Source organism: Pyrus communis, chromosome 8, assembly GCF_041283825.1.
Source record: "Pyrus communis isolate YQ-2024b chromosome 8, ASM4128382v1, whole genome shotgun sequence".
Lineage (NCBI taxonomy): Eukaryota > Viridiplantae > Streptophyta > Magnoliopsida > Rosales > Rosaceae > Pyrus > Pyrus communis.
This window is the reverse complement of record NC_142572.1, coordinates 20,769,766-20,790,919: the sequence shown is the minus strand read 5'-3', so window position 1 is coordinate 20,790,919 and position 21,154 is coordinate 20,769,766. Positions and strand designations below refer to the sequence as shown.

The following is a 21,154-nucleotide window of genomic DNA, read 5'->3' as shown; positions in this document are numbered from 1 at the left end:
TTTCCTAGTTTCTCTAAGTTTTTATGTTTCCTAGTTTTTCGAAGACCTTTTCTAGGTAGGATTAGGAGGAGAACGCACGAACTATCTAGAGAGCTTTTGACAATTCAAGTTTATTTTCAAGGTGTTTTATGATTGTTCGCACCATCTACGAACACCAGAATCTAGAGTGTTGGAGGGAAAGTCAAATGATGCAAACAAGAAACAATAATGCGGTTGCACCACCACTTCCGCCCCAAATCCACTTCCCTCCTCACCAATTCTCCACACCCACAATCGCTTCCATCTCTCTTCACCTTCTCTTCTCTATCTTCTGCCCTCTCTCACTCTACCCGCATATCCCCATCTTCTTCTTCCTCCTCCTCTCAATGGTTCTCCATCCTCCGCGCCGCCGTCGCCGCCGCAGACTTGCAGCTCGGAAAGCGTGTGCACGCGCTGATCGTAACCTCCGGCGATGGCCCGGATCATTTTTTGACCAACAACCTCATCGCCATGTATTCCAAATGCGGATCGCTTTTATCCGCACGCCGCCTGTTTGATAAAAAGCGCGGCCGAGACCTTGTCACATGGAACTCCATTCTAGCGGCCTATGCGCATGCTGCGGGCTCTGATGTTGAGAATGTTCAAGAGGGTCTTAGCCTTTTCCGGCGTCTTCGTGAGTCGGTTGTTTTTACTAGTCGGCTCACTTTGGCGCCGGTTTTGAAGATGTGTTTGATATCAGGGCACCTATGGGTTTCCGAGGCGGTTCATGGGTATGCTGTTAAGATTGGATTGGAGTGGAATGAGCTTGTTTCTGGTGCTCTTGTGAATATATATTCTAAATTCGGACGAATTAAGGCCGCTCGTGTGTTGTTTGATGGGATGATGGAAAGGGATGTTGTGTTGTGGAATACAATGCTCAAGGCATATGTGGAAACGGGTCTTGAGGAAGAAGGACTTTCTTTCTTCTCTGCGTTTCATCGGAGTGGATTGCATCCCGATGATGTTAGTGTGCGTTCTGTTCTCAGTTGGATTGACAAAGTTGATTCTTATGAATGCAAGAGGCACATGGAGCAGGTTCAAGCATACGCAACAAAATTGTTTTTGTATGATACAAAGTCGGAGTGTTTGGACCTATATTCTTGGAACAAGACATTGTCCGGGTATGTTAAAGCTGGTGAAAATTGGGCTGCTATAGACTGCTTTAGAAACATGGTACGATCAAAAGTAGAGTTTGACACGGTGACATTAGTTGTTATTCTGTCTACGGTTGCCAGTGTAAATGATTTGGAGTTGGGGAAACAGATTCATGGTCTTGCTTTGAAATCACGTTTTGATTCTGTTGTGTCTGTTGCAAATAGCCTTATCAACATGTATTCAAGGGCTCGTTCTGCTTATTCTTCAAGAAAAGTGTTCAATCGCATGAAAGAAGTGGACTTAATTTCGTTGAACTCAATGATATCATGTTGTGCGCAAAGTGGTTTAGGAGAGGAAGCCATAAACTTATTTATAGGCTTATTACATGATGGTTTGAGACCGGATCAATTTACTATTGCAAGCATTCTAAGGGCTTGCTCCTCCCTTGAAGAAGGGTTGTCAGCCAGCAAACAGATTCATGTTCATGTTATAAAATCCGGTATTGTTGCTGACAGTTTTGTTTCGACGGCTCTTATTGATGTTTATTCTAGAAGTGGAAACATGGAGGACGCAGAGGTCCTTCTTGGAAATGAACTTGAATTCAATCTGGCATCTTGGAATGCAATGATGTTCGGATACATAATGTATAACGACAGTCATAAGGCATTGGAACTTATGAGAATAATGCACGAAGGTGGACACAGCACCGATGCGATATCTTTAACAACTGCGGCTAAGGCTGCTAGTAGCCTGGTAGCTTTGGGATCAGGACCGGGAAAGCAAATTCATGCTCATGCCATAAAAACAGGGTTTGTTTCGGATTTATGTGTTAACAGTGGAATTCTGGAGATGTATATCAAATGTGGTGACATGGGGAGTGCACACACAGTGTTCAACGACATCCCTGCACCCGATGGTGTTGCATGGACAACTATGATCTCAGGATGTGTAGAAAATGGAGATGAAGGGCGCTCTCTTTATATATACCATCGGATGAGGCAGTTAGGAGTCGAGCCCGATGAATATACCTTTGCCACCCTTGTCAAAGCCAGCTCTTGTCTGACAGCATTAGCACCAGGGAAACAGATACACGCTGATGTGATAAAGTTGGATTTTTCCTCAGACCCTTTTGTCGCGACGTCACTTGTTGACATGTATGCCAAGTGCGGCAACATAGAAGATGCTTATCATTTATTCAGGAAGATGGATGTTAGGAATGTCGCCCTGTGGAATGCCATGTTGGTCGGTTTAGCTCAGCATGGAAATGCTGAAGAAGCACTAAGCCTTTTCAGAGTCATGAAAACAAAGAACATAGAGCCTGATAGAGTTACTTTCATTGGAGTCCTTTCCGCTTGCAGCCATTCTGGTTTAGTATCCGAAGCATTTGAGTATTTTTCTAAAATGCAGAAAGATTACGGCATTGAACCTGAGATGGAGCACTACTTTTGCCTAGTTGATGCCCTTGGCCGCGCAGGTCTAGTCCAAGAGGCAGAAAAACTGATAGCATCAATGCCCTTTGAAGCTTCTGCTTCAATGTATAGAGCCCTTCTATGTGCTTGTAGAGTTATGCTCGTAGAGTCAAAGGGGAAACCGAAACTGGAAAACGGGTAGCAGTACAGCTCCTGGCTGTGGAGCCATCTTACTCGTCTGCTTACGTGCTTTTATCCAACATCTACGCAGCTGCAGCATTCTCTGTACTACCACAGTCAGAAGCTAGCAATAGCTTATGGACTCATAAGCACTCCCCCGTCTGCTACCATTTGGGTGATAAAAAACCTTAAGAGTTTGTGAAGATTGCCATAATGCAGTCAAATACATATCGAAGGTTTATCACAGAGAGATTGTTTCATGGGGGTCTTTCAGCGCAGCTGCCTGCTAACCGACCCAGATTTTATGAACAGATGGATTTCGTGGCGAATCACTTTTGGGTAACCCCATCTTCTACCTTCGGTTTTTGCTTATGGTGCTTCATTGGCAACATTGCTGGATTTAGGGATTCTACTGACCGATTTGGAATGAGCTTGTTTCTGGTGCTCTTGTGAATATATATTCTAAATTTGGACGAATTAAGGCCGCTCGTGTGTTGTTGATGGGATGATGGAAAGGGATGTTGTGTTATGGAATACAATGCTCAAGGCATATGTGGAAACGGGTATTGAGGAAGGACTTTCTTTCTTCTCTGCAGTTCATCGGAGTGGATTGCGTCTTGATGATGTTAGTGTGCGTTCTGTTCTCTGTGGGATTGACTAAGTTGATTCTTATAGATGCAAGAGGCATATGGGGCAGGTTCAAGCATACGCGAAGAAATTGTTTCTGTATGGTACAAAGTCGGAGTCTTCGGACATATATTCTTGGAACAAGACATTGTCCGAGTATGTTAAAGCTGGTGAAAATTGGGCTGCTATAGTGTATTCAAACACTCCTGGTGCTTATTCATCGAAAAAAGTGTTCAATCGCGTGAAAGAAGTGGACCTAATTTCGGTGAACTCCATGATATCATGTTGTGCGCAAAGTGGTTTAGGAAGGAAGCGGTAAACTTATTTACAGGTTATTACATGATGGTTTGAAACCCGATCAATTTACTATCGCAAGTGTTTTATGGGCTTGCTCCTCGCTTCAAGAAGGGCTGTCAGCCAGCAAACAGATTCATGTTCATGATATAAAATCCGATATTGTTGCTGACAGTTTTGTTTCGACGGCTCTTATGGATGTTTATTCCAGAAGTTGAAACATGGAGGACGAAGTCCTTGTCGGAAATAAACTTAAGTTCAATCTGGCATCTTGGAATGCAATGATGTTCGGATACGTAACGTGGAACGACAGTCAGATGGCAAAGTTCAAGATTTTTAGAGGGTTTGAGGGAAATCCCCATATCTGCACTTAACAGGCAAGGCAAACATTTGAGTCTGGCATCTTGTTTATCAACTCGGCCTTATGTAAGAACCACCTCATTGGCAACATTTTGATGTCTGGAAGGCTCATCCCCCTTTTAACTTCAATGACTGATGGAAAATGGGAAGAGGTGAGAGTCATATAGTTCATTGTTTTTACTTAATTTGTTTTAGCATGAAAAAAAAGATAGCGTGTTGAAATCATTTGTTAAGAGTGTTTAGTCAAAGAATTTATAGTGAATTAAGCTTCATTAGCGCGCACAGAATTTTGAGAAAAAATGTTAAAAGACTTTACCCATACAGTATTTTTTTATTTTATTTTTTGCTCTAAGAAACGAAAAAACACTAGATAGGGCTACCGTGATCACAATTAGTTCTAACACAATTAAGAAGAACGATGATTCTCTCTGAATCCTTTTTGGGAGGATCCAGGGGATCCATAAATCGTGTTCGTTCATCGTATATCGTGCAGGGAATTTTTGTTAGGTACTATTTGTATTCAATTTTAAATAAAAAAATTAAAATTATTTTTGATTGCACAATGTATAATGAAAAGACACGATTTATAAATTTTCGGAATCCTCGTAAAGAGAATCCGGAGAAGACCCTCGTTCAAACAAGAAGCTTTTCTCGCCACAGAAGCCAATGTCCCATCCCAAATATGAACATTACTAAAACTAAAACCAATGCTAGTGACTGTATCTGCCAAAAAGTTCTCTGTAAATATGATTCGACAGAAGTAGAGAGAAAAAAGTCACCAACAACTTAATATCTTATCTTCGACAATGTTCTCCGGCTGTCAAGGGCTTGATAAATTAATTAAATCTAAAAAATAAAAGAACACTTAAAAAGCAAGTTTTACGTTACATGATTTCCGTGTTGATATTTCAATTAAACTGTAAATTCATTTGATTTATATAAACAAATAAACCGTCTTCAAATCAAATAAATTCTTTTTAAGATAATCACTATAGAATACGAAATTTTTTCTATAGTAAAATAATGACACATCAATAAGGACGAAGAATCATTTTCCCACCTAAAACTAAAGGAAATGTTATCCGTAGTAATTAGTAAATTCTTTTGTGTTTTGGTGAATTATAAATTCTTCTTCTTCTTCTTCTAGTGTTATTCACAGTAATAGTAAATTTTTTGAGTGATAATTTGTATACCCTTCTAGGCGGAGCCGGGTTATTTCCTCTCCATTTTCTCCCTCCTCCTCTCACATTTTTCCTTTTGTCTTTCTCTTCTATAAAGAATTTAACACAAAATTTAACGTGGTTTAATTGTGACCGTTTAAATAGAAAATAAAAAATGAAAATTAAAAATAAAAAGGCAATCCTCCTCCCTTTGCTCACACAAGTTCTTTATTTATTAGGAAAATTAACGAAAAATTCAAAAAAAAAAAAGTTTTAATGAAAAAGGACAAATAAATGTGTATTGAATAATATAAGGAAAGATAAAAATGTGATTTTTCATTAAAAGTGAACAGTACTAGGAATGTTTGGTTAAAACTTCCTTATTTATTTTTGTTTTCTTCCTACCCTTTGAGGGAAACTCCTTTTTCTTTTTGGAGTGTATTATTCACATATTATTTTTTTACTTTTCACGTGTATTTTTTTAATTTTTGACAATTGAATCAGATGAATTGAATAAAATTAAAGAACAAAAATTAACAACGGTACCAGAAATAAAAAGGGGTTTTTTTTTTTTTTTGATTCACCGATTTTCTTCCCGAATCCTGTGCTGGCCCGCACTAGAAAGCGGTCACGGTCATAACAATTCCTCGTGCGACGTGTCAGTGTCAACCAAAGCGCGGGACTCCACTAACTAACAAAACGACAACATTTCCAAAAACCAGGACAATTAAAGCAGGCAGGTCGTCTCCCGCTACGTGACCGCTGGCGGATTTTAGCAAAACCCACAAAAGGGCTGCGAAAGAGAGTTACAGGGACAGTGTTAGCTCTCCACTCTCCGTTACTCTGCAAAAGCAGTGAAGAGAGAGCACCCAATCTCCGGGGCTCACGATTCTCGCGTTCTTCACCTTCCGCCATCTTCTTCCGGCGTCTCTCGCATTCCCGGCGGGAATCGGAATCAAAGGACGGAGCTTTCACGGCATGGAAGTAGAGGAATCCAATTCCAGCCCCCTCAATCATACCCCCGATGAGGACCAGTCACCGCAGTCTTCCAAGAAATTCAGTCCCAGACGGTCTCTCTCCCTACACCTCTCTCTCTCTCTCTCTCTAATATTTCTCTCTCTAAATTTGAAGGTTTGTTTTTTACAATGTGAATTTCTCTGGCGTGAATTTTTAGGTATCAGTCGGAGGTGTATGAGGTTGCGCGGCGGAAGAACACGATAGCGGTGCTGGAAACCGGTTCCGGGAAGACGATGATAGCTGTGATGCTCATCAGAGACTACGAAGGCTGCCAAACTATTAATTCAAGTAGTGGTGCCAAAAAATTGATTATTTTCTTGGCTCCAACTGTTCATCTTGTTCACCAGGTATTATTTCCTAATTTTATTCCTTTAAATTTTTGCTTTTTATGTGGCTAATGCGTCGTGGTAGGATGCCGTTATGCAATGTGGCTCATTGGTGGTCTTGTAACTTAATGGAATTATATGTTCTTGTGATTGCAGCAATTTAAGGTTATTAAAGAAAGCACAAATTGTAGAGTGGGTGAGTATTATGGAGCCTTGGGGGTGGACTCGTGGAACATGGAGTGCTGGGAAAAGGAAATAAATGAGCACGATGTAAGTTATCTTCGTTTTTTTGTCAAAAGTTGTCCATTTTTTGATTGTTGAGTAATATTGAAAACTATCACAATCTGTATCGGTTCATGCTTCTTTTCGATGATTTGAGCGTTTCTTATCCTTTCAATTATTGCTGATAATGTTAGCAGCTAATTGATGCTTCACTTTGCTTAGTTTGTTTCTTTTCTTGCTAGTTATAAGAATCACTTAATTTTCCTTCAGAGCTCATGTAGGCCCGTTTTACTTGCTTTACCCATTGTTGACGCCTCATTTGTTTGACTTCTAGCATAGCGAGAACTTATTTAGAATGTGAAGAAAACAATTATCAGGGTAACTTTTCAAAACTATAATCCTCAAAAGAGTGGAATTCATGCACCACATGTGATATGTTAAAAACCTTGTCACAAAATAGTATTCTCAATTTTTTGCAGAGGCTATTCAATTGAAGCATATTGGTTTTATATATATTATCCATTAGGTGCTAGTTATGACCCCCCAGATTCTTTTGGATGCCTTAAGAAAGGCATTCTTGAGTTTGGAAGCAGTATGGTTGATGATCGTTGATGAGTGCCATCGGGCTATTGGGAACCATCCATATACAAAGATAATGAAGGTTAATTTCACTTTTGTGTAATGTTCTTTCAATTCATTTTTGCTATGTTTTGGCTCCTTTATTTCTTTTATAGTTAAGGGTCATCTTGACAAATAGTTTGTTGTGGTGAAGGAATTTTATCACAAGTCTAGTAAAAAGCCAAAGATTTTTGGTTTGACGGCATCACCTGTTATCAAAAAAGGTAATATATGGCTATTGTTTATCATTTGTGCTCTCTCTTCCTTCAACCCGTTGCTGGGTTTTTGTATGTTCACTTTTTTACATGTCCATTGTTGAGTCCAAACCTACTGTATCACAAATCTTAGTATGTGCATCTTTATATACAACATTGTGCGTTAGGTGTCTCATCCACAAAGGATTGTGAGGGCCAGTTATCAGAACTTGAAAGCACTTTAGATTCCCAGGTATACAGAAATATTCCAGTAATATTACTATACATGTATCAGTTACTGATGATAATGGTTTAATATCTTGAAATTTGCTTACACAGATTTATACTATTAAGGACATAACAGAGATGGAAGTATGTGTCCCCGCTGCAAAAGAAACATGTAGATTTTATGGCCAAACATGGTTTCCGTGTTCAGATTTGAAAGAAAAGATGAAAGCCTCTTGGTCCAAGGTATTTCTGCATTACATATATATTAACAAATTTACCATTCATTGTTAGCCTACTTTCGTGTGGCAAACTTGTGTGAATACTAACAAACTTGCATTGACAGGTTGATGCTTCATTGTCAAAGTTGCAAGAATCAGTAGAAAGTAATGTGAATGACATGGAGGATAAAATTAAGACATTGCGGAAACGAATGTCTAATGACTACACAAAGATCTTGTATTGCCTTGATGACCTTGGTCTCATATGTACTTACGAGGTATGACTGTAAGTATAACGCATCGGGTGAAAGGTGGTTGTTCTAGGAAAATTAAAGGACCGAGCTGTTGTCACCCTCAGACTGGTTTTTCTTTTCATTCTAAACAAATTCAAGCAGGTCTAATTGCATAATGTGAGCCTTAATGGACAGTTATTCTTCAGGTCACACCGAATAGTTTCTATGATACACATGGTGTGACCCATTACCGGGGCTTGGTGCTTTTTATTTATGACTCCGATTATAAGTACTCTTATATAGCCATGTACTGGGATATATCTTAAGATGGTAGTACAGGAGAAAGGTCACCTTGTTCTTCCCCAATTCTACTTTATGGTCTTTCCTTCTGGTTCTAATTATGCGAACATATAACCTTAATTCTTTTGTAGGCTGTTAAGATCTGTTTAGAGAATGCTCCGAAGTGCAACGAGGTGATTGAACTTTATAGAGAAGGCTCTTTGCAGTGCAGATGTTTTCTTGAGGAAGTGTTTGGTATAATTAAGGAATCATTTCTGCACGGTATGCCATTCTTTAGCTTTCTTTCCTAACTCTTTTATCAGCATTTATACCGCACTGGTCTAACTTTATATTAAAAATCATCTGTTAATGATATGCTATAAAGTACTGAAATCTCTCTCTCTCTCTCTCTCTCTCTCTCCCTCCCTATATATATATATATATTTATGGGTTAGGGTCCAGGGACACTCTTTTGACACATGATTTTGTGGGGCTCACTCCATAATCCAACTGTCTATCTTTATGTCTTACCTCAAAGGTCATGTCACCCAAATCCAAAACCACTGTTGGATTAAATTTAGTGTTTCTTGGTAGAACCATATTCGTTCATTTTCTTCACAAATGAATGTCTTAATGATTTTGGATTTGTCTAATTTTTTTACAAGGATGATGTATGAATGATGTACTAAAATATAGATGGTTAGGATAGTTAAAATACCTTACAAAGTGTGTGTCAAAAGCGTGTGTCCCCGGATCCTAACCCTATATATATATATATATATATATATATATATATATATATATATATATATATACTGTCTTTCTTGGTCCCTTTTCTGTTTGCTTTTGTTGTCTTTTCAATTATTAAGGACTTAACACTTTGCTTATTTCTGATAGTGTTTTATCATTGACATGCTTGAGAATGGATGAATAATGCCATTATTTTGCTGACTATGGGGTGGCATTAGATATTTAGATCATATGATTTTAGCTTTTAAAAGCAGAAGATGCCTGTTCAACAATAATCTTGTTATGTTCAGTTAATAAGGACATAGCACTTTGCTCAGTTCTGATAGTGTTATCATTGAGATGCTTGAGAATAGATGAATAATGCCATTATTTTCCCAACATACTTTTTGTCGCCATATAGTTCTGATGATGCAAATAACTCCAATTTTGTTGTAGTAAAATGAGCTATTATTTCCTTCTATTGTCAGGTTCTGAAAATTTTTTGGATTTCGGGTTTGACTATTTGAAGGCAGTAGATGTGGGCTACATATCTCCAAAATTAAATGAACTTGTTCAAATTTTTCATTCTTTTGGGTAAGACAATACCTTTGTTGCGCAATTTCTTATCATTGCAAGTTGCTTTACAATCCATAATGTTTTATTGCAGAAGATCTAGGGAAGTACGGTGCCTCGTATTTGTTGATAAAATCATCACAGCTAAAGTGATTGAGAGATTCATTAAGAAAGTTACCTCCCTGTCTCATTTTACGGTTTCCTATTTGACTGGAAGCACTACATCAGTTGATGCTCTGGCGCCGAAAATACAAAAGGAGACATTGGAGTTATTCTGCTCTGGGGCGGTATATGATCTTTTATTTTGTAGGAAAGGAACTGACTCATGAGAATTTTTGACATTTGCAAACCTGATACTCAATTGACCCCTTTTGAATAGGTCAATTTATTATTTGCTACCGATGTAGTTGAGGAGGGAATTCATGTTCTGAGCTGCTCCTGTGTGGTACGTTTCGACTTGCCAAAGACAGTGCGTAGTTATGTCCAGTCAAGGGGACGAGCTCGGCAAGATAACTCTCAATTCATCACAATGCTGGAGAGGTGAGGCCATCTCTTTATTGTTCCACTTTATCGGCATATGGGTAGTGGATAGATATATATAGAGAACCTTCAGTGAGTTGAAGATTTTCTCTGTAGGTGTCCTTATTGTGTGTTTCTCATGTATGTAATTATTTTCTGAATGTTCATAAAGTACAGGGGAAACAAGAAACAAAGGGATCAACTATATGAGATTGTCAAGAGTGAGTGTTTGCTGACAGATACAGCTGTCAAAAGAGATCCTGAAGCATGCATTTTGAAAGAATGTATTTTGGAGGAAACAAATATATATACTGTGGATTCCACCAGAGCATTAGTCACTGCAGATTCCAGTGTCAGTCTTATACATAAATATTGTGAAACGCTGCCTAGGGATAAGTATGCATCTGTAAATTATTCAGTACTGTTTCTTGAATTTAGCTTAAAAAAATTAATTCTTATTGCACCCTTATCTGATTACTGTGTAACTTGTAACTTAGGTACTTCACTCCAAACCCAACTTTTCATTTCTCATATCTTGGAGGGTCTTATGAGTGTAAGATTACTTTGCCTCCAAATGCGGCTTTCCAAACTTTAGTTGGCCCTGCATGCAAGAAATCTTCTTTAGCAAAACAGCTTGTCTGCTTGGAAGCATGTAAGCAGCTACATCAAATGGGTGCCCTGAATGACCATCTTCTTCCAGTCATTGAAGTGCCCAATGTGAAAAGAAAAGAGGAAGCTTCTGGTGCAGGTAGTTTTTCTGTACATACTATCTGAGAAAATCAGTGGCTGATTGTTCACTGATGCACAATGAACTTAAGTTGCTTTTAATGAGTCAGTCATTCTTTGATTTATGTTTATGAATGATACTTTCTATTTGTTTTCTATTGTGGTTTCAAGTCAACAAGTTGTTCCTTGGCCTAATGTTTGGTGTCATTTGCTTTAAATTTAACTGCTAAATGATATAAACTGGGCAGCCAAAATGTTTTGGTATCACATCTGTATTCACTTTCTAAAGCAGCTTTATCCCTGTCTTACTGCAGCTTGATTTTTGTGTCAGCACCCCATATTGCATGTGGCTATGTGCTGATGCAGTTTCTGTTCATACTTTTCTTGTTCTCATCTTTTTAATTTAAATAATTGTATTTGGTCTTTAAAGGAACTACTAAAAGGAAGGAACTACATGGTACAACTGGCATTCGTATGCTATCTGGAACTTGGGGGGAGAAACTTGATGGTGCTCTTTTTCAGGCATATAAGTTTGACTTCTCCTGTAATATTGCCAGTGAGTTGTATTCTGGATTTGTTTTTCTCATTGAATCAAAGCTTGCTGATGATGTGGGGAATATCAAATTGGATCTTTACCTGCTTTCGAAGACAGTTAAGGCTTCTGTTTCTTCCGGTGGGGAGGTTCATTTGGACGGGGAACAGGTACAACTTAAGCTGTTGAACTCAAATTTGCTTCATTTCGTGGTAGTACTTACTGGAACTAGTATTTTCTTAACAGATGGAAAAAGCAAAGTGCTTCCAGGAATTTTTCTTTAATGGATTGTTTGGGAAATTGTATGGAACCAAATCAGCTAGAAAACAGAGAGAACTTTTACTGGAGAAAGAAACAAGAAAACTGTGGACTCCATCATGCTTATATTTGCTTCTTCCGGTTGAGACATTGAATGATTCAAAAGATGAATCCTGGAGAATAAATTGGGCAGGGATCAATTCTTGTGTTTCTGTGGTAGAGTTCTTAAAGAGAAACTCGTCTTTGGGCAGTCACCAGTGTAACCTTGACACAGGGAATTCAGTTCCAAGTAGAACTGTCTCATCTGAGACTGAGTGCAGCAGTGCGGGGATAGTTCACTTTGCTAATTGCTCTGTTGATGTAAAAAATCTCAAAGATACGGTGGTGGTGGCTATCCATACTGGAAGAATCTACTCAGTTTATGAGGTTATGAGTAACACTTCGGCTGAGAGTCCTTTTGATGGAAAGAAAGACAATGTACCATCACAATATACTTCATTTTCTGAGTACTTCAACAAAAAGTAAGTTATTTTATACCTTGTGTGATGTTTTAGTGATATTACCGTACAATTTTCTTAATGATGTTAATTCTGTTCAGATATGGGATTGTGCTCCTATATCCTGGTCAGCCTCTGTTGCGACTGAAACAAAGTCATAATCCGCACAACCTTCTTGTGAACTTCAATGGTGAAGGTTTGTTGATTTGCATGCTTGATCTTTTAGCAATATACCTTATTATTTTTTGTAAGCACCCGTTCTTTAATTTATATTTGTATCTATAAAGTTTTTCATGAAACTGTTGTTCATGTCCCTTCTATTGTATTTCCCCATGTTCCAATATTGATTGAAGCAGAAAATTGGCCTAACAGTGCATATATGTATTATGTACTGAGTGAAAGTACTATCTTAGTTCTGCATCTTCTACTCCCCCTAGTTATTAAAACTTAAAGTTAGACAGCTGCTTCTGTGGTTTCTTGCAAGTAATGGTACTCAATATTATTATGAAGTATATCATTCGAAAGTGTGGTCTTGCGGATGGTGGGATTGGGTGTTTGACTTGTTGAGCATGTGGTCCTTTTACAATCAAATTAATAAATCTATCTGATGCATGTTGTTGAAGAGTAAATGGAGGTGACAAAAGGTTGTGGGTGTGAGTAATTGACTTGTTGCAGTGTTAGTTACATGCTATTGAACCTAGGTTAGCAATACAATGCGTTTTGTATGTTTGGTTGCTAATATTCAACTGGGCAGGTGGTAATGGTAAGACATTGCAATCTGGTGTTGTTATTGGAAGGCAGCGCATGTATGCTCACATGCCACCTGAGCTTCTAGTCACTATTGGTGTCCCAAGAGACGTTCTAAAGTCATGTTATTTACTACCATCATTGATTCATCGCTTGGAGTCCCTGATGCTAGCCAGTCAACTTAGAGAAGAGATTAATTATCATTGTAGCAGCTTTGGGATATCAAGCTCATTGGTATGTCATCTCTTTAGAGACTACGTGACTTGCCCTTTTATCATTCTAATAGAGTAATAAGATTTATCTGAATGATGTTTTTGTGACCAGATTCTAGAAGCACTTACAACACTAAGATGTAATGATGATTTTTCTATGGAGCGCCTGGAATTGCTTGGTGATTCAATTTTAAAATATACTGTGAGCTGCCACCTCTTTCTCAAATATCCCAAAAAGCATGAAGGACAGTTAACTAACTATCGCATGCTGACTATTTGTAACTCAAACCTACATAGATTGGGAATGAATCGCAAGTTACAGGTATTTCCCTTGTACTACATGCTGTCTATGGCTTATATTTATTCACTCAGGTACTGATGTTCAAGCTCATGTTGTACTGATATTCAAGCTCATGTCGTAATGGCTTTGCAAATTTTTAACAGGGATATATCCGTGATGGTGCATTTGACCCATGTCGTTGGGTTGCTCCAGGGCAGATTTCTCTACGACCCGTTCCTTGTAATTGTGGAGTGGAGACTTTAGAAGTACCATTAGATAGCAAATTCCAAACCGAAGACCCGAAAGTTGTGGTTGGAAAGAGCTGTGATAAGGGCCATAGATGGATGTGTTCAAAAACAATCTCTGATTGTGTTGAAGCCCTTATAGGAGCATACTATGTTGCTGGTGGATTGCCTGCTACCTTGCATGTGATGAAGTGGCTCGATATTGATGTAGAACTTGAACCTTCCTTGGTTGCTGATGCAATTATGACGGCATCTCTTCATTCGTACACCTCGAAAGCTAATGAGATTGCAGTCTTGGAGTCAAAGCTTCACTATGAATTTTCTACCAAGGGTCTCTTACTGGAGGCCATGACACATGCATCTGACCAAGAATCAGGAGGTGGCTACTGTTATGAGGTATACTGAGAGTTCTATGCGGAGTTTCCTTGATCGGCTCTTTACCTTTTCACTTTTTTTTTCCTCATATGGTTTACAACAATAAGAAGGAAAATTGTTGTGAGCTTGGAAACCGAAATTGACCAATCAATCTACTATGAAAATGAATCTTTGATAGATTATTTGTTTTACCTACAAGTAATAAATGACCAAGTATAGAACGAGAGTGAAAATTCCATATTACTTCTCTTAACTTCTTGAATTTTCAACAGCGACTTGAATTTCTAGGCGACTCTGTGTTGGACCTGCTTATCACAAGGCATCTCTATCATAGCCACACAGATATTGATCCAGGCGAGTTAACTGACTTGCGCTCAGCTTCTGTTAATAATGAAAGTTTTGCGCAAGTTGCTGTTAGACATGACCTCCAGCAGCATCTGCAACATGCATCGATGTTACTTCTAAGTCAGATAACAGAATATGTGAAGTCTCTTTCAGAACCTGACAATGGTACCACACTTCAAGGCACCAAAGGTCCTAAGGTAAGATCTCACTCAATGTCAAATGTTTTTCTCTTCAAGACTTTTGAAAGGTATCCTTGAGCTTTTGTTTTCAGGTTTTGCTAAAAGATTGAATGTCTGCTTCTTTTAGGCAGTCACCTTTTTATCTTTATTTGGTTCTTTCAGCTTTCTAATTTAAAATTTACGGTCTGGAGGGGTCCTTTTGTATACTTCCCATGTATTTTTGCCATAGTTCCTTTTCAAGTCAAATATCATGACTAAATCTCTATTGTTATCATCACTGTGTTACCATTGTCACAACGATTGTTACTACTATATTATATATTATTGCTTTTGTAATCATGAATAGTATCTGTGCAGGCTCTTGGAGACATGGTGGAAAGTATTGCAGGGGCTATTCTAATTGATACCAAACTTAATCTTGATGAAGTGTGGAGAATTTTTGAGCCATTATTATCTCCAATTGTGACTCCTGACAAACTTGAGCTGCCTCCACTACGGGAGCTGATTGAATTATGCGACTTGTTCGGGTACTATAAAAAAGAGAAGTGTACCAATAAGGGTGAAACAGTTCATGCGGAGCTGACTGTACAACTAAAAGATGTTCTGTTGACTGGAGAGGGGTGCGATCGGACTAAAAAAGGTGCAAAAGGAGAAGCAGCTCGTCGTTTACTCAAGAAACTTGAGGTTTGTTGGTTTTCTAAATGTCTGTTAGTTTTTATTTGTTTGTGGGAATGAGAACCGAGAGGGGATCAGGAAAAGAATGAAATTTATTCTAATATTTGCTTGTAACTTGATCCCAATTTGGAAATTTTGGCTCATGTTTCAAGCTGGGGCTCCGGTGTTAGGATTTCTGGGTTCTAGGGTCAAAGCCAGGGTTTCAAGGTCTAGGGTTCTGAGTCCTAGGTTCGGGATTTTTTGTTCATGTGTCTTGGTTCAGATCTGAGGTACCAAATTGTTGCTAATGAGTAGTCTGCTGCATCTCTCTGATTGTTAAGTTCCCTTCACTAAACGTTGTTAGTACTGTATTACTTTGTCATGGAACAGGAGAGAGGTATTTCATTTTCCAAGAAGAGGAAACTGGATGCTGACCAATTAGGTGATTCCTCTTCCCTTGACATCAACCATAAGGTCAGCGACCAAGTAACTGTCAAAGATTCTTCAGCGTTAATGGTCTATAAAAGGCGAAAGACAACTGAAATGCCTCTAGCTGCTCCACCAACTGGAGTTTCTCCTTCAGTAATTGCCAGGAAAACCTCTAGCCCCAACAATGCTGCCCCAGGTTTGCACCATTTATTCGTTCTAATTTTCTATAATTGAAGTGATCCCAATTTTTGAGAGGATTTTTTTTTACTCTACGAATTAGTGCAAAGATCCATGATATTTAACATTTTTGCATGATAATCTCTTTCTTCCTGTTTGTTCAAACGGGTAAAATGCATTCCAAATTGTATGATTAACGTTCAAAACTGTTTTTCATAAATGAAATGGTAAATTGATAGATCACTGGAATGCATAAAAGCACTTGCTTTTCTTAATCTACTTCATGCTCGCTGACAAGATCAAGGATTGCTTTAAGTGGCTTCATTTCTTTAGAGATTCAGATAGGAGCTATGGCTTATCATATGTTATTATTAAGCATTATCCTATGTTATTAATCTACTTCATGCTCGCTGCGGGTTCTTTTATGCAGTCATTAAAGCAATCAACATGAAGAAAGGAGGGCCTCGATCTGCTCTTTTTGCTCTGTGCATGAAACAGCAGTGGCCAAAGCCAGGCTTTAAAATAACAGAAACTCAGTCAAGGTTAGTCCATAACCAAATCCTACAAATCTACTACAAAATTGTGTTTTAATTTTTATTTTGGCCTCACAACCGTCTTTCTTCCCGTAGAACTCCAATCACATTTGCTGAAAGCTCAACCAAGTACTTCAACAGTTTTGTCGCACAAGTAACCTTGCACATACCCAACTCCGGCGTCATTGAATGCACAGGAGATGCTAGACCTGACAAGGGGAGTTCAGAAGATTCTGCAGCCGTCGTCTTGTTTCAAGAGCTTCAACGGCAGGGAAGAGTTGTAATTGGTGGGTGATAAGATACCATATCTTTTTCCGGCTAGTTTCATAATTTAAGAATCGGAGGGTTTAATAATTTTCGAATCCACCATCCCAGTTATCTTTGTTCTTATGGAGCAGTTGGGATCTGGCATTGCCATGGGTCCATGGAGCATAGTTAATCTCAATGTAAGTAGATTAACATCACCAGGAATAAAACTGTAAATTATGTGCTGCCTTCACCCCCTTTTACTATCCTTTCTCCTACTCTTATGTACTTAGTTTTTATCTTATTTTATTTTAATTGCATTTCGTGTTAGTCAGATGCTTGAAGATGAGATTACCTTTTACCGTCTTAATAAATTACGACGTGAACGCTATCTTAACCAACTGACCAAACGTAGTATCAAGTGATCTTTGAATTCCAACATGTCGCGTATCTGACTCTTTTTATTAAGTAAAAGCAACCAAGGTAATGAGACTTGGTATTTCGGGATATTCATGTATCAATTCATATGTTTTCTTTGGTAAAAACTACAAATGTTGGGGGAATTTACTCATCCAAAACTTGTTGCGCACACAAATTTTATACATTTGAAGTAGCTATAATCTCGTAAAATCCTATATAAAGAAAGAACTATTATTAGCACTTCAAAAATTTATTAATAAAGACGGCAGAAGTTTCAAAATCATGGCCTTGAGGAACTTTAGTTTGAGCTCCTTCAAGACTTGGAAGAAGTGAGGGGAAGATGATCTTTAGGCTCTAATTAACAGCTCATACACATTGCTGCTGTTCTCTCCGTTGACGCGCTTCAACATTTCAAAACTTTTACGACTGCCTAGAAAGTCAATCCGCCTAAAAATTGCGTAACCGCGTTCTGCTGTTTCTTTACTGGAGTACACTGATCGAAGCCGATCAGCATGCCTTGAATCGGTGTGGATTGCAGACTCTATTTCAAGGGCTGACATGTTCTCCTGCAGTACAAATACACATGAGATTATAAGACTTTCCCACCATTAAGCCGGTGACACAGGATTCCGGAGGGGAATGTCTTATTGTGTACCTGATAAAATGCATAGATATGATCCAACACCTGCAAGCATGTGAACCCGTTATCGCTGACAAATGTTCTAGAAGATGGCCCCATCTCAGCAAATCGGTCGACAGGAAACAGGATAGTAAGAAAATGGTTTTTGAATATCAATTCAGATTTCTCACTGCAGACAAATACAGAAGAGAGAACTGGTGTGAGATTATATAACAAGTTGGGGAAATTAATTTTCATTTGGGAGTGGGAAGGAAGAAAGAGATCAACAACCTTTCCTTGAGCGGCCTGGTTAAGTTTGCAAATGAAGCTTCGGAATCCTTTCCATCACCTTTTGCATCAAAGAATACAGATGTATGATGTTCGCTACCATCTTCAACACTGACACTTTCGGTGTAGATTGAAGCCGTTGATGTTGGTTCAGATATTGACCAGCAGATTGAATCCAAAAGGCTGATAGGGGTTATTGGACGCATTGGCGTTTGGCAAGTCTGCGAGAAAAAGGCACATAAATAAGAGGGTTCACCATGAAATTTTTTCACAACAAATGTAACGAATTCACTTATGAGGCACTAAAGAAGAAGCATAGATTGATCAAACACCAAAGAGAATCCAACAAAATTAATCATTACCTGCATACGAAGGCCGCGACGATTTCTGACCCCAGTTTTAGCAGAATTCACAATCTGTTGTCTCTTTTCATGGCTTGGTTTATTTCTATAAACTTGAACATCTTCAGGGACTTTTCCCTCATCTGTTTCCTATTAGATAAATATAAAAATATTGTCAAAATACGAACTTGGGCATACCAAAATTATATCACTACTCATTCATTGTGTAGAAAGATACCCCATCTGCAATGCCATTCTGCAACTCTTCAAGCATCGTACCAACTTGCCTGGCCAAATCTGCAGACATGTGCACAAGCCGTTGCACACACTTCTCTTTGGCTGTTTTCAAAACCCACAGTGGCTGCGGCACATCAAACACCAATAAATTTCATCGTATAGAAAAAGTATCAAAGCACTCCTGAAATCTCTAAATTACGAGTGATTTCATCAGTTGTCTACGATACAAGGAGGAACAATACGAAGACAGCCAAAAGTTATTATATTGTAAACAGTGCTGATTCAAATAAACCAAAGAATGTCTTGCAGGACTCACTGTAACGATATTGCTTGAATGGCCAAGATATTTACGACTAGAAGACCCTTCACACACTACATGATTGGCTTTACAACCAACAAACCATTGATCTACAAATGTGGCACCCTCTCTACTAGCAGCCTCCATAACCTTGCAAAACAGACAAAACGGTACAGGTAAAACAAGGATAACAAAAGACTAAAAGAGAAGTTTGTGTTTCAAAAGAAACCAGGCAACTTTTGCCTAGAAATAACTTTACCTTTTTCCTCAGTTCAGATGAAATGTCTAAGTCGACATACATGGAGTGACCAGACAGAGTAGAGTGACTAGAGTCAGTATTTCTGGTAGACTCTCTTCCGGGAAAGGAAAAACGTGGTTCTTCAATCGTGTCCAACTGCTTGGCTCCACGAACACCAACAGGAAGACAAGTGTTTTCCGTGCCAATTAACCCAACGAACCTATTCAACTCATCTAAACGCATACCATTCTCCCCAAAACTGTTGATACTGTAAAGTGATTCATTCAGCCTCACTGCAACACACAAAAGCAAATGGATTTAGACTGACTAATCAAGTGATAATATATACCAATACCTATAGAGCGTTTCTCGCCAAACCAACATAAAACTAAAGAAATGAAGGTAGCATGTAAGTACGATGGTCTTTTTTACCATTCTTCCTAACACTATCCACAAACCATCCAATGGTAACAATAGAGAGACCATTTTTTGATCCATGCTTCTGAGCATGCTCAAACTTGCGTCCACCGAAGCTGTAAAACTAGTTAAAGATTGCACTCAAGCCTTACAATTTACACAAATAATAACACCAAATGTATCAAAACACTGATAAATTTCTCCCAAATATTAATATACCAAAAACAAAACAAAAAACAGAAAGTTCGATAATTTCGAAAATTAAGGATATTTGGACCACCAAATGGGTACATTGAGGATCCAACTGAGTGCTATACTGGCCACTTAATCTCTCAGTTGCTTCCTTGACTTGTTTCCTTGCTTCTGCCAAAGCAACAATGACAATTATTAACAGCTACAAATTCTAAAAAAATATAAATATGAAAACACATTCAATCCATCACATTGTCTTCTTTTACCTTTGGATAGGCCAGTAACGCAGATAACAAGGCCGGCAAAGGGTCCGCCGCCTGATCGAGCCACCGCCTCCGACCCAACAGAGGATACGGCCGGCGATGCTGGCTCAAATGGTTGCAGAGCTTTAGAGTAAGGCAATGGAGATGGTAACCCAACAGACAGCCAAGAGCAACCATTGCTCTTCACCACTTCTACTCTTCCACCGGCACCGCCACCCATTATAAATTCACCATTACCCACCAAGTCTCCGTTAGACTTTCCGATAAAAAAATGTAAATAAATTTTACAGACGGTGAAATTAACACCAGCATTCCATGAACTTAGAAAAAACTCAGAAAAATCTCAAAAGGGTAAGTGGAAGAAAGGACAAAGAACAAGAATTGATGGGTGCGCGGGAAAAAAAGGGTTTTTGAATGAAGTAAAAATTGAGCAAACCCAATTGAGAAATGGAAGAAATGATGCGACCCAGCAACGAAAATTGAAGCAAAAAATTGCAGAGATGGAGGAATAAGAATCTTATAGGAAAGGGAAGAAGATAAAGCAAACAAAGTGGTTGGCAGGCAATGACAGGAAGAGAGAGATATTCAGAGAGGTTGCAGACAAAGAGTGAATTTTGGGTTGGGAGACTGCACAAGTAAATTCGCTTTCGAACACAAAACAAACGGAATGACTGAAAGAATCTGAAAAAGATGGATTCTTTAGGGGGGGGAGAGAGAGAGAGCGAAAAAAGAGAGTTTTTGAATTACGTGCCGTTTGTTTAAGATTTTGAGTATTTACTTACTTTATTTGCTCTCTTTTTAGCAAAGTTTGGTTCGAGGAAACGGGAATTGCAACGCAAATTGCAAAGCGAATTCAAAGTGCCAGCGAGGCTTTGGTCAAAACGCTTTTTGTTTTCTATTGGGCCTGTGATTTTGTTTCATGGGTTGGCAATTGGCATCTTTTTATTCCATATATCATTGTAGCGGTGTATTTAAATTAATTATGAGTTTAATATTATAATTTAGATTGATATATTTTTTTTAGTATTTTTTGCTTGCAATCAGTCGTACATCAAAATATAACTCTAGTTATACATCTTGCACATTCTTTTTTATTTAGTGATGATA

At 38.5% G+C, this 21,154-nt stretch overlaps 2 protein-coding genes and 1 pseudogene across 4 annotated transcripts; 2 read left to right on the top strand and 1 right to left on the bottom strand.

Annotated features, from left to right (window-relative positions):
* Window positions 1-207: 207 nt before the first annotated feature.
* LOC137718566 (pentatricopeptide repeat-containing protein At4g33170 pseudogene) lies at window positions 208-3,043 on the top strand (annotated as a pseudogene). Its single transcript, XR_015965489.1, has one exon. The product of XR_015965489.1 is annotated as a pentatricopeptide repeat-containing protein At4g33170 pseudogene (transcript).
* Window positions 3,044-5,896: 2,853 nt separating this feature from the next.
* LOC137717776 (endoribonuclease Dicer homolog 3a) lies at window positions 5,897-17,068 on the top strand. 2 transcript variants are annotated; one of them, XM_088698852.1, is made up of 25 exons: window positions 5,897-6,213; window positions 6,318-6,507; window positions 6,643-6,756; window positions 7,235-7,369; window positions 7,481-7,550; window positions 7,709-7,773; window positions 7,860-7,991; window positions 8,092-8,244; window positions 8,631-8,760; window positions 9,696-9,801; window positions 9,878-10,067; window positions 10,160-10,320; window positions 10,477-10,695; window positions 10,797-11,047; window positions 11,456-11,727; window positions 11,804-12,336; window positions 12,414-12,508; window positions 13,067-13,293; window positions 13,384-13,593; window positions 13,716-14,192; window positions 14,444-14,713; window positions 15,053-15,379; window positions 15,740-15,974; window positions 16,386-16,497; window positions 16,585-17,068. In XM_088698852.1, exons 1-25 carry the CDS (start codon window positions 6,122-6,124, stop codon window positions 16,781-16,783), a joined length of 4,965 nt encoding a protein of 1,654 aa, XP_088554978.1. In that variant the 5' UTR covers window positions 5,897-6,121; the 3' UTR covers window positions 16,784-17,068. The 2 variants fall into 2 exon arrangements, with proteins under 2 accessions (XP_088554978.1, XP_068313358.2); XM_068457257.2 differs by having other exon boundaries at window positions 9,875-10,067.
* Window positions 17,069-17,233: 165 nt separating this feature from the next.
* LOC137718492 (uncharacterized) lies at window positions 17,234-20,615 on the bottom strand. Its single transcript, XM_088698853.1, has 10 exons — window positions 20,051-20,615; window positions 19,864-19,955; window positions 19,608-19,710; window positions 19,197-19,468; window positions 18,956-19,087; window positions 18,641-18,763; window positions 18,424-18,552; window positions 18,065-18,282; window positions 17,810-17,963; window positions 17,234-17,720 (listed from the first exon to the last, which is right to left on the bottom strand). Exons 1-10 carry the CDS (start codon window positions 20,265-20,267, stop codon window positions 17,502-17,504), a joined length of 1,659 nt encoding a protein of 552 aa, XP_088554979.1. The 5' UTR covers window positions 20,268-20,615; the 3' UTR covers window positions 17,234-17,501.
* Window positions 20,616-21,154: the final 539 nt, after the last annotated feature.